This window comes from Thalia democratica, unplaced genomic scaffold (assembly GCF_965202585.1).
Source record: "Thalia democratica unplaced genomic scaffold, ktThaDemo2.hap1.1 HAP1_SCAFFOLD_223, whole genome shotgun sequence".
In the NCBI taxonomy this organism is placed as follows: domain Eukaryota; kingdom Metazoa; phylum Chordata; class Thaliacea; order Salpida; family Salpidae; genus Thalia; species Thalia democratica.
This window is the reverse complement of record NW_028139342.1, coordinates 24,316-39,661: the sequence shown is the minus strand read 5'-3', so window position 1 is coordinate 39,661 and position 15,346 is coordinate 24,316. Positions and strand designations below refer to the sequence as shown.

Below are 15,346 nucleotides of genomic sequence, written 5' to 3'. Positions count from 1 at the left end.
CATAGTTGTTCGAGTTTTTTAAATGTTTAAATAAAAACTCAATAACGTGCCAAGTTCCAATAAAAGTGGAAGTTACAAAATAAAGCATTTAATGGACTATATAAACCTCTACACAGTTTATAAACTTAGGTGAGTTTAAATAGGTATATTAAATTTAACTTGATAAAGGTGTGTTTATCAATTAAAATCCGTTAAATGACTCCTTAAAGTTTCTTTATGATTTAAAATCAGATTACACAAAAGTTGCTATGAGCTTTTGAATGATTGAAGTAGTGTTTCAAGTAAGTAATTTTTATTACTTTATTAATAATTGAAAAAAAAACGTAGTTAACAAACTAAGTTACTGACTTTATTATGCGATAAAATGTATATGGTTGTTAAAATACAAACAGACAATTTAAAATATAAAAAAATTAAAGCTAAGTTATATGGTTTTAACACATTTAAAACACTGACTAATTATCGTAGTTCAACATTTAAGATCAAGTTAAAGAAGAGCTATCAAATATTATTTTAAATTCTTTCTATTAGTATATAACTAATAAATGTTCTTCCTAGAATTCTCGTAACTAAAAGTATCAGTCTATGTCGAAATCAGTAAACTGGACTTTATAGTTAATGACTCCCCTACTTCTTTTACAGAATTTATAACATAGTCAAGGTCTTGGTAATCTGCTGCTTGATTGCTTATAACCATACGGAAAAAGTTAGGGTGCTTGTCGTATGAAATATACGTAATAAGCACGTCTCCTCTTTTCATCAACTCGTTTTTGATAGCTGGTGCAACCTTAAAATTAAAGTTGTATGTGTTAGTCAAAAAAAATGTAGAAATTTTAGACACAAGAACTATCAGTTTAAAATTCTTCCATAAAAAAGCAAAGCAGCTTGAGCTTAAAGAGTATTTAAGTTAATTTAGAAGTATTCAGTAAAATTTAATTAACTCCTTGGGAGCTTCTAAACACTTTAATATTTATGTTAACATAATTGTAAGTAATTTAAGTGTGTTTTTAAACTAATACTTTAAAGTCTTTTCTAAGGTTATAGTTTTACAAAAGTCAAATTATTGCTGTATATTTGATTAGAAATTTTTATTTAAAGATGTATGAACGTTTGCACTATTCGTAAATATTGTTATTATGTATAGTTTTAGAAAAAACGTTTTAGAAAGAAGCTTTTTGATATCTTCCGTTAAAAATACTTGATCTTAAAAACAAAATAGATTAGATTTTCTTAATTAAGCTTCATATGAAATTATACTATTAAGTTTGTTTTTAAAATTAAATACGTATTTATTAACAAATGCCTTTTTTACTTTGTTTAGCAAACTCATTTTTTCTTGTGAACTTTTCAAACATCGCATCCAAGTTGGGATGTACCAAAAACATATTTGAGTACACAATGGCTGTTTTTATTTATTATTAGAAAAATTTAAACAATAGCAAACAATAAATTATAATTTTTAACTTATTTTGATATTTAACGTTTTGGTAAATGTAACAATTTCAAAAAATCATTGTTTAAGTTTTACTTAAAATTATTTTGCATTAAGACGAAGCTACACTGTTGGTAAATTCTTAACTTTTTATTAACTTAGATTTACTTGTATTTGAAAATAATACTTTTTGTACAAAGTGAATATCTACTTCAGAATATCTTTTTGAATATCTACTTCAGAACATATGTGGAATAGTTTCAAATGTTCTTCAATATTTTTAAAAAAATCGCTATTTATACTTAGTTTCTTAAAGTTTTATTTTGTAAACAACATTGGTTCGATGAAAACGCTACTTGGCTTTTAAAAAAACTATAATGCATAACCTTATACTTAAAGTTATATATATTCCTTTTTTAATATTAACAACATTTAAAACAACCTCTTCGTAAACAATTTTGAAACCATCATTTTCCATCGTTTTTAGTTTTTTGTAAAAATATCTAAAAAAGAATATTTGTTTAGGTTTTTTTTTTCATACAAAGTTTTTTAATAAAAAAATGATTTAAATTTTTTTTTAATAATAAAAATTGTAATGATAACCTTTAAGCTAAGTCATAACTCTTCGAGTAATAGTAAAATACTTTCAAATAGAAAAAATACCTGAACCAGCTAAGTAAATTAAAATATGGTAAATATTAAATACTTTTATACTAGTTATATATTTTTATAAAATCTCTGAAAATCAATACTTTGATAGCTCCATTAGTTTGTCCATTTGCATCTCGTAACCTCTATCACCCTGTTTAAATTAATTAAATTAGATTATAAAAACTTGAATAAAACTCCTGATTTAGTAATTGTTAAAAAAAACATCACATAAAAAATAATAGAAATTACAGAAAAATAAAGTTTTCTTAAGTAGTTTACAAAAGTTCTTATAATACGGTCATTTAATTTGTATCTGATTAGAAGTGCGTAGTCAGGTAATTAAAACAAACATATTTTAATTTAGAGTAACTCTGTGTAACTTTGTTTTGTAAAAAAATGTTATACGAGAACTTTTCAATTGAAAAAAAATTAAATATGAATTCATTTCGTTGTAATTTACAACTAAACTATTTACTATTTTAACTGCAGCTATAATCACTAACTTTTGCTTTCCAAGACAACCATAGCTTAAAGGCATCTACATGACGACCACACTGAATACTCTTATCTCCAACGTCAAATGAAGAATCATAACATTTGTCTGGCTGAAACACGTAGTTTGCTGACATTTTGTTGCATTCGTATAATAAACCCTAAGTAAACGTTGAAAAATATGAGTGTTTTTTGTTTATAACTCTTTTTTGAATGAAAATATTTTATGAAAAACTAATTATACTGATAAGAATTGTAAAATTAACCGTTACTTACGATTATATCTTCCACGCTAGGTTTTTTATTTTTTCAAGTACCAATATTTATGTTTATTTTATTGTTTTGTAATTAAAAAAAAACTGAGGGAATAAATAAAATGAATAAATTAGGCTAGCTAAAACATTAAGCTAAGGTTTTATTGTTATTTAAACACACGTAAGGTTTACTTTTTATGGTCAACTCACCCTTGATGACTAACTTACCAATAATTTAAAGTGTTTGAGCTTATTATATGAATATGTTTAAAAATTATTATAACGTTGTGGTATTTCTTTCGAGTTCATTCTATCTCGTCATTTTTATTCTGCTATATCATTTTCAAGTGGGCAATACAAAAGTTTAAAACTTTAAATTTCGTTAAAAACCAAAAAAATTTTTGAAATAGCTTAGTTTATTTCGTTTTATTAGATTTTTTATCGTTATCAGTAAAAACACAAAGTTAAGGTTACATTACATTGCAAAGCAAAAGTCTGCGATTTATATCTAACTAAATATATGTTTCTTTTAAACAACTAAAAAAAATGTTGTATCATTTACTATTAACTCTTAACTTAAAAATTACTTATTATTATTGCTTATTTTATCAGATTTTTTTTTTAATATTGTTTATATATTGATTACTAGAACTTTTTTTAAACAACTGCATACCGCGATGTAATTTTTTCTATGCAGTAAAAAAATAAATTATATAAAACTAGTGTTGTTAACTTCATTAACTTAAAAGAACTTTATTTTGTTTTAGATCGTATTTTGCAATGTGTGTAGAATTTACTGTTTTGAAGCTAACCTTCGATTGTTATAGATACTTAATTAATAAAGTATTAGCACAGTTTAATTTTCTAATCGACAGAAAATTAAAAATTCTTAGCATACTTTTTCTTTGGTAAGAATAACTGAGCACTGTAAAACGACTCCCATTAGTTTGTGAGGGTTCCACGTAACTGAGTCAGCAAGTTCAATGCTATGTAAAAGATGGCGATGTTTAGCAGAAAAGATGAGTCCTCCACCCCAGGCCGCCTGTAAGAATTTATAGTGATATTTTTAGCTATTTAGAAAACTATTTTTTAACATAATTAAAAAGCTTTCATACTGTTTCACAAAACTTTATTTGACATTAACCAATGGAAATAGAATGTATTTGACGTTTAAGTGTACAAATTCATTTAAAATTACAAAATAAACAAAAAATAGTACAAAGGGTTAAAATTATTTGAAACTAAATAGTTTGAAAACAAAAACTACACTTTTAAAATAAAAACTGAAGCCTATAAAAGTTGTTTTACTTTTTTAAAAACTATAAACATAATAGAACAACAGTTATATTAACTTTAATTTCAATGTTTTTTAGATTTATATAAACTTTTTTTTCGTTAATAAAAGATTTGATTACAGTTCTTAAATAAAAAAATTTTAAGACAAAATATTAAGTTTTGAAGCCTACCTTTTTTAATAAAAAATAAAAAGTAAATGTCATTGATAATCGTACTAGAAAGCTTTCAAACTATTTTTTTCATTGTAAATGACAGTTTGTATCAAAAAAATATTTTCAACAACTATGTATTAGAAAACTAAAGTACATCGACATGAAGCCAAATTCCATTTTCATCACAAATCTTTCTAATCTCCTTAATCGGATCAAAAGCACCTACTACCGTCGTTCCGGCTGTAGCAGTCACCATAAACGGAGTTGAACCAAACTTAATTGCGGTTTTAATTTTTTCTTTGAGATCTGACACGTCCATTTGACATCTGTATGATTTTACAAATGAATAAATTTTTTTGTACTTCATTAATAATAACAAACTTTTCGTCTACGTCTACATCAATTGCATTTTCCAAACCAATTCCAAGAATCGATGCTGCTTTTTTGGACGAGTAATGAGCCTAAAATTTATACTTAAAAATTAAAATCACAGTACTAAATCAAATAACTTTTCTACCAAAGAGGTCATTAGAAAGTTTAATTATTGATCAACTATTTTTATTTGATTAAAAATTTTAGCTATTTTTATCTAAAATTTATTTTTAGTTTTTTTTAATAGATTTAGTCCAAAAATACTTTTCTTTTTCTTTGTTTTACTAGTTATCGAATAAATGCTACACTTTTAGTCGAAAAATCGTATACATTTTTTATTACAGTTTGCAATTCATCTAAGACTTTTTTAAGAAGTAAAAAAAAACTTATTGTAATTATTTTATAAAATTTTTTATTAAAGCTAACGTGGCGAGATTGAAAACAGACCAATTTTTTTCCACAATACAAAATTCCTTTACTTTTGCAATTTTTACCACAAACTTTTTGACGAGCAAGCATCATAGCGTAAATGTTAGACATACTACCTCCTAGAATTAAATTTCAATGAAAATCTACAAAAATAGTCAAGTACTTAATTTATATTTTAAGCAAAGTTATTTTAACAAATATTTCTAAACTCTACGAAATAAAAAAGTTTTAATTGTCAAAAAAAAAACTACAAGAATAAAAAATATTAATCTACATGTTAAAAAAATTTTTAGATATTTTGTTTTTAAGTGTCACTGTTTTAGATCAATATTTATACTAAAGTTTGTCTATTTAATTATTTTTGTAGTTTCCAAAACTTCTAGTATTATTTTATAAATCTATCTTTTCATCTGTTACATTAGATTTTTTTGATTAAGATCATTTAAATTATTTTCGGCAATCGTTTGCAACTTTTTTTGAAAAACGTAAAAACTTATCTTTATTAAATAAGTTTCAGAGTAATTATTTAAGAATAAGTGACTATAATTTATAGCTTTGATAAAAAAAAGGAATTAAGATTAAAAAGAAGACTTTTGTTTCTTTATATTATTTAGTAGCGTTTACATTAGCCTTTATAAATTTTCAAACTTTTAAAAACTGCCAAAAATGTAGTTTTATGTTTAAAAACTGATTTGAGTTTTAGACAATTAATTACTTCTTTTTAACAAAAGAATAATACTCATAAATTGTCGGTATAAAAACAAAATATTAAGTTAAATTACTAAATTTACCAATTTAAAAACAAATATAAATTCTACAGAAGTTTTTATAACATAAACAAGACTTATGAAAAATAGTGCATACTTTGATTTTAACGAAAGTTTTCAAAAATACTACTGTAATATTTTTTAGCTCTTCTTAAAACGATGACAATATTTTTCATAATTTTAATACCATTTTTAAAACTATCCCGGCATTTCTTAAGCTTTAACGATATAGAAACAAGATATAAGAAGATCTATAAACAAGAAAAACCATAATTGTCACAACCTGGAGCAAAAATACCGTCTCCGCCTTCCCATCCGATCATGCTTCTCATTTTCTTCAATACTGTTGTTTCCATCAACGCAAATATTGGCGCAAATTCATAGTTTATCCTTTCATTTTTTTGGAAAATGTTATTAGTAACTAGAATATTTGTTTTTAATCATTTAACTCCGTTTAACAATCTTATAAGCTTATTTGTGTCTCGTTTTTCTTAGTATGTGCTTTTGAATTTATTTTGTAAATATAAAACTGCATAATTATAATTAGCTTATAAACCTGAACTTAATGTTTACCATTTTGAACAATGTACCAACGTTTTAGATTCAAAAAATTATGTAGGTTTATTTTATTTTAATACTAAATGCAGCTAAATTTTATTAAAAATTCAAATTTTTCCATTTAAAATGAATGATTTACAAAAAAGATAAAAATAAGTCTAAAAACTACTCTTAAACACGCCTGTAACCTTTTCTTTTTTTTTACTCTTCATCATTGACTCCAGAATATCTAGTGTAAGTTTTAAATTATGGCCTCGTGGCCTCCCTATGGCCCACTACTACTCATGTCCCTTCTTTGGCCCCTTTCCAACCCCCTGAATATCTGAAATGACATATGGCCCACTTTGGGAAACCCTTGTTGGTCTAAACAAAGTATTTCAGCATTATTGTAAAGGCTTTTGATTTTCGTACTTTTAAAAATTGAAAAAGTTTATATCTCATAAAAGATTTAGATTTGTTTATTTTTTTCATTTATAAACGCTTGACAAAAGTAGTGTATGAAGAAAGCGATCTTGTTTTTGAACCCTTAAATGAATTTGTTTGCAAACGGAGAAAGACTTCTAAAAGAATTAGAATTCTAGATACTTTGTTGTTTACTCAGAATCTTTTTTATAATGGTATGGATAAATAAACTGTTTTAAAGAAACTGTTATATCCGAAAACTTTTTGTAACAGTATTTTAAACCCTTCTTAAGAAGGGTTTTTATTTAAGTATGGTTTTGTTTTTTGATAATGTAACTTTTTGTATTAGTTTTCTTAGTTATATGTAAATATGACAACAAAAAATCATGCTCTTAATTATAAATAAATAATATTAAACTTTTACCAAATTAATATTAGTTTATTTGATTTTTTAAACACGTTTTTACAGAAAAACGTTGTTGTACGCTTACATATTATTGTTCGCTGTAGTTGACAACCATTCTCCTGCCATAGATACAATGTCTAGCCCACTACTTAATGTGTTGAAATGCCTTGGGTGTCCTGTTGGTGTAAAAAAAAATTCTATAGTTTTAAGTTTTGTGAGACAAGCTTCTTAATGCTATAGGAAGTTTATAAAAAAATGTATGTAAACTAAAAATAGTTCACTTTTAGTATTAAAAGATGCTTAAAAATCTATATTCATGTTTATAAAAAATATCGTATACTAAATCTTTAGATTTATTATATTTATTGAAAAAAAAATCGCTTAGAAAATTTAAATGTTATGTGGTTGATATAAGTGGATAAGTTTTCAATCGTGTTTTATTTTTAATTAACAACAACATTTTGAGGATGAAAAAAGAGATTCATAAAACCTGCAGATTGATAGCTAAAGTATCTACTACAAATCAATGTTTAAAATAATATAAGGTATATAGTTCGGATAGGTTTTTTTTTAATCTACAAAAGTTTTTATTTTAGCTACCTGTTTTTGTTACGAAGTTTAAGGTATTTTTGCAATCTTTCAAAATTTGATGAAGTGGTACAGCATCCCCAGTAAGGTTGATCAAAAAATCTGAAAATTTTTAGTTCATAGGTAAATATTTATGTTTTTGATATACTACTGTTTCTTAAAAAAATTGTAGGACTTTTATCAGAACTTTTTTTAAAGTAAAATTTCTACTATCTCTTAAAACTTCTACAAATATTTAATAAACTCAACATATAAATTTAAAATATCTTAATTGTTTTCTGTAAAATTTTGAGGAACTTTAATTTATGCTTTGTTGAAAAGTTTTCTTTTATTTAAGTCCTTTTTTGTTCGAAACACATTAAAAAAAACCAATTCAATACCTTTATTTTCCAGTAAATCAGTAGGGATTTTAAAATCAATGACCTTCTCATTTCTATCCAATTGCAGTTTTATATGATCGAAAAGTATTTCTAATAACTTTTGTAAAAAGTCTTTAGTTACTTTTCCTTCATCTGTAGCTAAAGGTAACAAATCTGTAAAAACATTTATACACGGTTTAACTACAAAATTAAAAAAACAAACAGTTTAACTCAAGAAAACTAGTAATTCTTTTTGATAGTTGCTTTTTCGTTTTACAATATACAATTTATAATTTCGCATAAAATTGTTCTTTTTTGTATAAAAAGCGCATAAAACTTTGGGTGAACCGGCAAACAAAGTTTTTCACTTAAACTACTGGAATTCTTTCAGGGTGTCTTAATCAATACTATATCTCCGGCATGTTTTTTTTAACGATTAAAATTAAAATACGCATGTTACAACCCGATAAAAAATACCAACAATGTTTAAATACTTAAAAAAAAATTTCAAACCAAGATAAAACAAAAGCTAAACTAAAAGTTTTTAAGCCGTGAAACGTTATGTTTAAAAATTGTTGAATTTCAGAAGATTATTATATATAGTTTTGTTTTGGTACTGGTTTGAACTAAAAAAGTTAAAATAAAAGTCACTCATTTCTATTATCTTAAATATTTTTGTTTTAAAAGTTTTGTTTTACAAACAACTTCTAATCAGCTAAGTGTAATTCAACTCTAATTTAAACATTTTAAATATATTTTTATGCTTTATGACTTAACAATTTTTAGCCAGGTATTTCAAAATTAATGTTTATAATTAAATTACCCGATATTAGTATCAGTTTTTAGCAAGTTTATTCTGATGAAGAGGTAAACGAAATTAATTAATAAACTTTTTTGAAAATGAGTGACTTATGTTTAAATTTTGTAATTATCGTGTATATTCTGAAATCTTCAATATTTATGACGCAATAACCAAAAGTACTTTTAACTAAGAATTTACCTTTTTGTTTTGTTAGAATTTTAGCATGCACGTTTAGTACAGTAACCTGCCGTTTAGGTACGCACTTAGTATACAGCGCAAAAGTTCGTACCCAACCGGCGGTGAGTGCCAAAAAAAATGTCTTTATTTACGTACGTAAAGTAACTACAATTATTTTCGATCGTGAAAACGTTATTTTGAAAGATTATACAATTATAATTTGTTTATAATGCTTCTAACACAGTAACCTCTCGCTTATTTACGCACATTGTGTCCACAGAAAAAATGCGTAAAAATACGAGAGGTACCAAATATACTTACCAAAATGACTGTTTTTTGATATTGCTTCTAGTTAAAAGCAGACTTGGGACTTTCCCACTTTTAACAATTTGTTTACTTTATTTATAAAAATGAAAACAAAAGATAAAACTATACATAAATTAAAAAAAAAAAAATTAAATTTGTATAAATAATGTTACTTGAATATTTTTTTACTAATTTTAATAATAAGTAGATTTTATCTTTATTTTTATGTGACTTATTTGATAGTTAACATTTGTATTATTTTTTACTTAGCAAATTAACGTCAAAGAAAATTAGTGATATGTTTATTAAAAAAACAATTGAGATTTGTGTTAATTGTAAGCTCTATATTTATTAAGTATCACTGCTACTTTTTGCTAGAAAGTATCATTAGATTTCTTTTTTAGGTGTTTATATATATTTAGGGCAAGAGTGCTGTATTATTCATTTGTGTTTTTAACTCTCATTATTTCATTATACTTTCATTATTTAACACAGTCATATTTCTTTCAGAACTTTAATTTAGTCTCTTATTGTTAACAAAATTTCTGATATAATGAGGTATAACTAAAAGTTTATCAATTAGTCAAGGAACATAAGTTTACGAAGTCTAAAGATATAAAAAGGTGAGTTAGCATTTAAAAACATATTTTAAATTGAAAATACACAATAAACCTAATTTGTGCAATATTAAAAAAAAATATTTTTGAACTTTTTAGAATTCAAAAATGCGTAACAAAACGAGAGTGCGTAACGTCATGAGTGCGTAAAGATGCGAGAGGTTACTGTATATCCAAACGAAACTAGTTTAACAAAAGTTTAACAATTACTCAATTTAATTAAAACTATTTTTATTAAAAAAAAATCATAAAAATAATCTAGTTATAGGTCATATAAACGTCATAATTTTTTTATTTGAATACTTTTATTGAAGCTAAAAATTTAAAAAAAATTTAGCTCTACCTAGTAGCTTTTAAGTATATACAGTGGTTTTTAAACTTAATCATCGTCTGGTAAACAAAATTCAAACACAAAAAAGCGTTTACTTAAAATATTAAAAATTAAAATTGTAATATTAAAATACTACAATAGGTATTTTAGTGTTTTATAAAAGCATTGATTGAGTTTTGTTTTTTAATAATATAGGTTACACAAAATAATTTCAATTTAATCATTTATAACTAAAGCAGGGGTACAATTAAATGCTTTCGAAAATTGTTTAAAAATATAAAGTTGCAAATTTTTATAAATCTACACAACAGTACACACAAAAATATCCGTCAAGATAAAACGAATGTAATTTACTTAAAATGTTGTCTAATACGCTTAGTTTAAAATTTTTTATTTAAAACTGCTAGGGTTAAAAAGTTGTGGTATGATATTAAATAACAGTATACAATCTTTTTCAAAACGCTCAAATTATAAGTAATCACATTAGTTTTTCAAGATTTTGAAAGCAATCGAATTCTAAAAAGACCCAACTGCTGTGCATATGTTGAACAACTAATCTTAAGCTTTTGATATACACGTCTTATATTAATGGTCTGGGACAAGACATTAAAGTGTGTTTGTGTAGTATGGCTTGATAACCAATCTTTTTTTGTACACCAAGTCCTAAGCCTTAGACCAAACTTTTTGAGCGCTTTTTTTGTCGTTTGATAGTTGAGTTAATTCTTATAGTTTTAAGAAACAGTTTAGTCTAAACTAGAAACATTTGTTTTTAACTCTATTTTTATGCGCATCAAGTATATGAAAATAAGCACCTGACCTATTTTTGTTAAGTACTCTTTTATTATAGATTTTTTATTTTGATCCATATAAACTAAATTAGATATTAATTATTCTTCTGTTAAAGCCATTTAGAAACAGTTATACATTTTTAAAACTCTTATAATTACAAAATTTAAAGAAAACAAATATTAAAGCTCTAAAATTATTTTGTATAAATGATAATAAGTAAAAAAATAATAAATTAAAAAAAGTAGCAATTATATTTTACCGAAGTAATTAAGAAGAACAAAACAACATTGCATTTTATATTTTTTGTAAATGCATCTTAATCTATTTTATTTCTAGTAGAAGTATTTAGAGCTGTGTGTTTTATACATGACATAAGTTGCTATAAAACAATCAAATAAAAGTTTCAAAAAAAATATAACTGCTTACTTTAAAAATGAAATATTCAAAGTATAAAAGTAACAAGGATAATAATAAGCCAGTATATCTTAACAAAGAACTTAACTGTACAGTTTTTTTTTTAACTTTTACAAGTTTTATTAATAAATCAGTGTTTCTGTATTTAGTAGATTAAACAAAAGAAATTTTGAAAATTCTGTGCAGAGACTTTGAAAAGTAGTACAGTTTTTGAGTACTTTGAAAATATTTGTTTCCAGAATATTTTTTATGTTATTTTTAACAAGTTATAACGTATAAATTGTTATAACAATCAAAAAAAAATCATATAATAAATAAGTTTCCACAAAATTTTGATAAAAACCGATCTACTGTACTAGATTTTATATAATTTGGAAACATTTAGAGAAACAAATTCTGGAAGATTTGTTATAAATAAGTAAAAAATTTTAAGTTTTGTTATTTTATATTATTTCTTAAATTTTTGTAAAAATACTTATCTGATGTAGTTTGTAAGTGTTTTGTTAACTATTTCGTAAGCGTAACATAGTGCTTGCTTTTAAAAATTTGTTAACCTTATCAAAAATGCATGCTTAAAATAAAATTAGAAGCAGTTTATTGGTGAACTGATTCAATTCTTTAACTATATTCTTTAGGTTCATGTCACTTTATCTAAAATCCCTTGATAGTTTTGTACTCTGTAGATTAACCTTTTTTATAACAAAGGCTCTTACAATCAGTTACAAAATATATTTTTTATCTAATGACTTCTATCAAACTATATAAATTTATTTTAGTCACACTGTTTCGTTCGAAAAAGCTCTTTAGACTAATATAAAATTGTATCAAATGTAATAGCTATATTTAATTAAGAATTAATTTAATCTGAGATTTTGATTTTTAGCAAAACGGCGTAATTTAAGCAATGTTTAAAAGAAGTCGCTGCATTGTCATATCTACATATCTGATCAAGGATTGGTAACTTTGCCACATCTACCTTTGTTAAAGTAAAATTGTTTTATACGAAAATTGTTTGTGACAACAACAATTCTTAGTATAATGTAAAAAACTATAATATAACAATCTAAATTTAATGCTATAAGTTTTAAAGTTGATGTTTAAAAAAAGGAATAAAGCTTTTAAAATTTATTGTATGACGAACCCTTAATTGTTTTTTCTTCTGCACCCTGTATATTGATACTTCCATTCAAAATTTCTCCGTTTCTTTTGGAGTTCATTACTTTTTTTCTTATCAATTGAAACTGCTTATGTTAAAAGTACTACGTTATTATAATGTTGACACACCATAAACTTAAATAGATTTACTTTTATAAAGTTTTATGATATTAATTAAAGTTTTGTTACTTTTATTTATTAATTAAGTTTTAGTTCAAGCTATTCAAATACTTTCTATAAAGATGACGTAAAATTTTATTCCAGAAATAAATATCAAACATAATTTTTAAATTTTACACAAACATACTTCAACCTTTTTCGTTAATGCGTATTAAGTTAGGATGATACATTTAATATCATACACTAATTTACATTTAATAGAAGTCAAAATAAGTATTAATTTCAATCATGCTTAAAAAACTTTAAAAAAATTCCAATAGCTACAAACTGAAGAAAATTGTTGAAAAATATCTAAATAAAAGTAGAAAAACGTTGTTTGATTTGCATACGTACAGACTAAACAATAAAGTTTTTATCAGTTAATATTTATTTTTAAAATCTTTTTCGTTTTGATGCGATTGACTGAACAACAACAAACGCTCAGCTTGTGAAGCCGAATATACTTTGTTTTTGATGTTAGTGTTGAAAACTATTATATTATGTAAAAAGTGTTTAAACTATGTGTTTTTTCTCTAAATATTATAAGTACGTTACTAAACAAAAGTAAGGTTCTGGCAGAACTGCATATCATAAATTAACTTAAACCGTTGCTTTAACTTTTATTGTTTAAACAAACACTATTTGAGGATACTTTTTATTTTTTTACCCGAAAAAAAATATTTGAAAAATAGTTAAGAAATAACTATCTACAACAAAACTTACACAATAATTGATATGTAAGTAAATAAAATTATTTCAAATAGTTAATGTTGCGCAACTACATCTCAACTTCCTCTTAAATTTTCGCAACCCTGTGGCATTTATATAAGTTTTAATTTTTATAGTAGTAATTAAATTTACGTAAAAAAAACAATAAAATAATTTATTTAATAAGTGTTAGCCTATCTATACATATGAAGAATGGACTTTAAAATGTCTCGATATTGAAAAGATCAACATAAAAAAATTAAATCACAGCAGGCACCTAAACCGACTTTCGTTGGCAGCTCAGAACACTAGACCCAAATATAAAAATAAAAACAAAATAGTTGTTTAAGGTCAGTTTAAAATTGAACTGTCAGATAGCCTTAAACTAAACAGACAGGAGTTTCAAAATAATTAAAATTTTCAAACTAGATTTGTAATTATCGCACTTTAAGTAATAACATTCATATTTTTATTTGTATTGGTTTTCTTAACACAACTTAAGAAAATTTTGTTATTGGATAGTTAATATTGAAATAGAGCCTAGACTTTGTTAAATGAATTTTGTTTCACTTAGATATTTTCACTCTGAATAGAAATAAAGTCCTAAATATTTATATTATAATATAAGTTTTTAAAAACAATTTGTTCTCTATCTTAATTATAAAAGTTTTTATTAGTAACATTTTTTAACGATTTGACTCTAAAATATTAATAATTTGTAAAAATAGAATGCAGTTACTAAAAAAAGCTAAACTTGAACCGACCATATACAAAATCAGTAATACCTACTGACCTTATTACTTTCATCATTAAAAAAGAAGCAAATTAACTGAATAATTAATTGCAAGCGGAAATTTAATTTTTTAATGAATTTCAAACCAACTGTTACATTTATTTGGACAGAACTGGATTTCAAAATGTAAAACCTATTTTGTTTTGATACAAAAGTTTTAGAATTTAAGTATAATTGAGGCCAGTTTTTATTTGAAAGTTCAAAAATTACTCAAAAATTTTGCACAGTTTTGCCTTGAAATTAAGAACTGATAAAACTACACTAAAATACCTATGTATAACGCTTTTACTTTTTATTTTCATGGCTAATAGTTACTAAAAGTAGAGAAAGTTTTTTATATAATAAATTTTTGGAATCTTTATACTTTTAATTTGAAGCTCATGTGTACTTTTACGACAATTTAAAGACACAATAAAAATAAAATAACTCATTACACCATCATAAATCTCAACTACGGATCGAATCAAGCTCGAAGACAAAAATATTTTTCAAACGGAGTATATTTTTTATAACCAAATGAAATTGAGCTTTTTAAGCAAAGCAGTTTTAAGTGCTATCATAGATATAATGTTATCAATGTTTAAGTGCTATCATAATGTAAGTTGAGCTTATTATACTAAATATTTTAAAGTGCTACCATAGTACGAATTTTAGTACATAACATTGCTTATAAATGTTTAATTTAAAAGAAAATTCAACTAATATCGTATAATGTTTATTATTTATTTTGTTTGCAAAAAAATGTTCTGTTAATCTGGCCCACTAACAGTAAAGTTTGCCCACCCTAAATGTAGGCTATTATTATTTATTTCTTAAGCTAACAGTTTTATTAAAAACAAACAGGGTCTTTTATTCAACACAAATATATTTCAACAAATTTTCATCAGTGTGATACAATCGTAACAAAATTAAGAAAGTTTTAAACTTATATAGTTTT

General features: G+C 24.2%; 1 protein-coding gene across 1 annotated transcript; it reads right to left on the bottom strand.

Annotated features, from left to right (window-relative positions):
• Positions 1-342: 342 nt before the first annotated feature.
• On the bottom strand, positions 343-12,831 carry LOC145845964 (glutamate decarboxylase 1-like). Its single transcript, XM_082952931.1, has 14 exons — positions 12,736-12,831; positions 8,180-8,332; positions 7,812-7,901; positions 7,297-7,387; positions 6,129-6,235; positions 5,076-5,197; positions 4,659-4,738; positions 4,432-4,603; positions 3,728-3,871; positions 2,587-2,736; positions 2,185-2,234; positions 1,875-1,935; positions 1,313-1,402; positions 343-787 (listed from the first exon to the last, which is right to left on the bottom strand). Exons 1-14 carry the CDS (start codon positions 12,809-12,811, stop codon positions 584-586), a joined length of 1,590 nt encoding a protein of 529 aa, XP_082809057.1. The 5' UTR covers positions 12,812-12,831; the 3' UTR covers positions 343-583.
• Between the last annotated feature and the right edge of the window lie 2,515 nt (positions 12,832-15,346).

Excerpts from the sequence above, each read along its gene's own strand:
- LOC145845964 (XM_082952931.1), bottom strand. The coding sequence starts at position 12,811 with ATGAACTCCAAAAGAAACGGAGAAATTTTGAATGGAAGTATCAATATA. Across the intron at positions 6,236-7,296 it reads ACTACAGCGAACAATAATAT|GATAAACTATGAATTTGCGC; the intron begins GTAAGCGTACAA and ends AAAAAATGAAAG. Across the intron at positions 788-1,312 it reads AAATGAGTTTGCTAAACAAA|GTTGCACCAGCTATCAAAAA; the intron begins GTAAAAAAGGCA and ends TTTAATTTTAAG.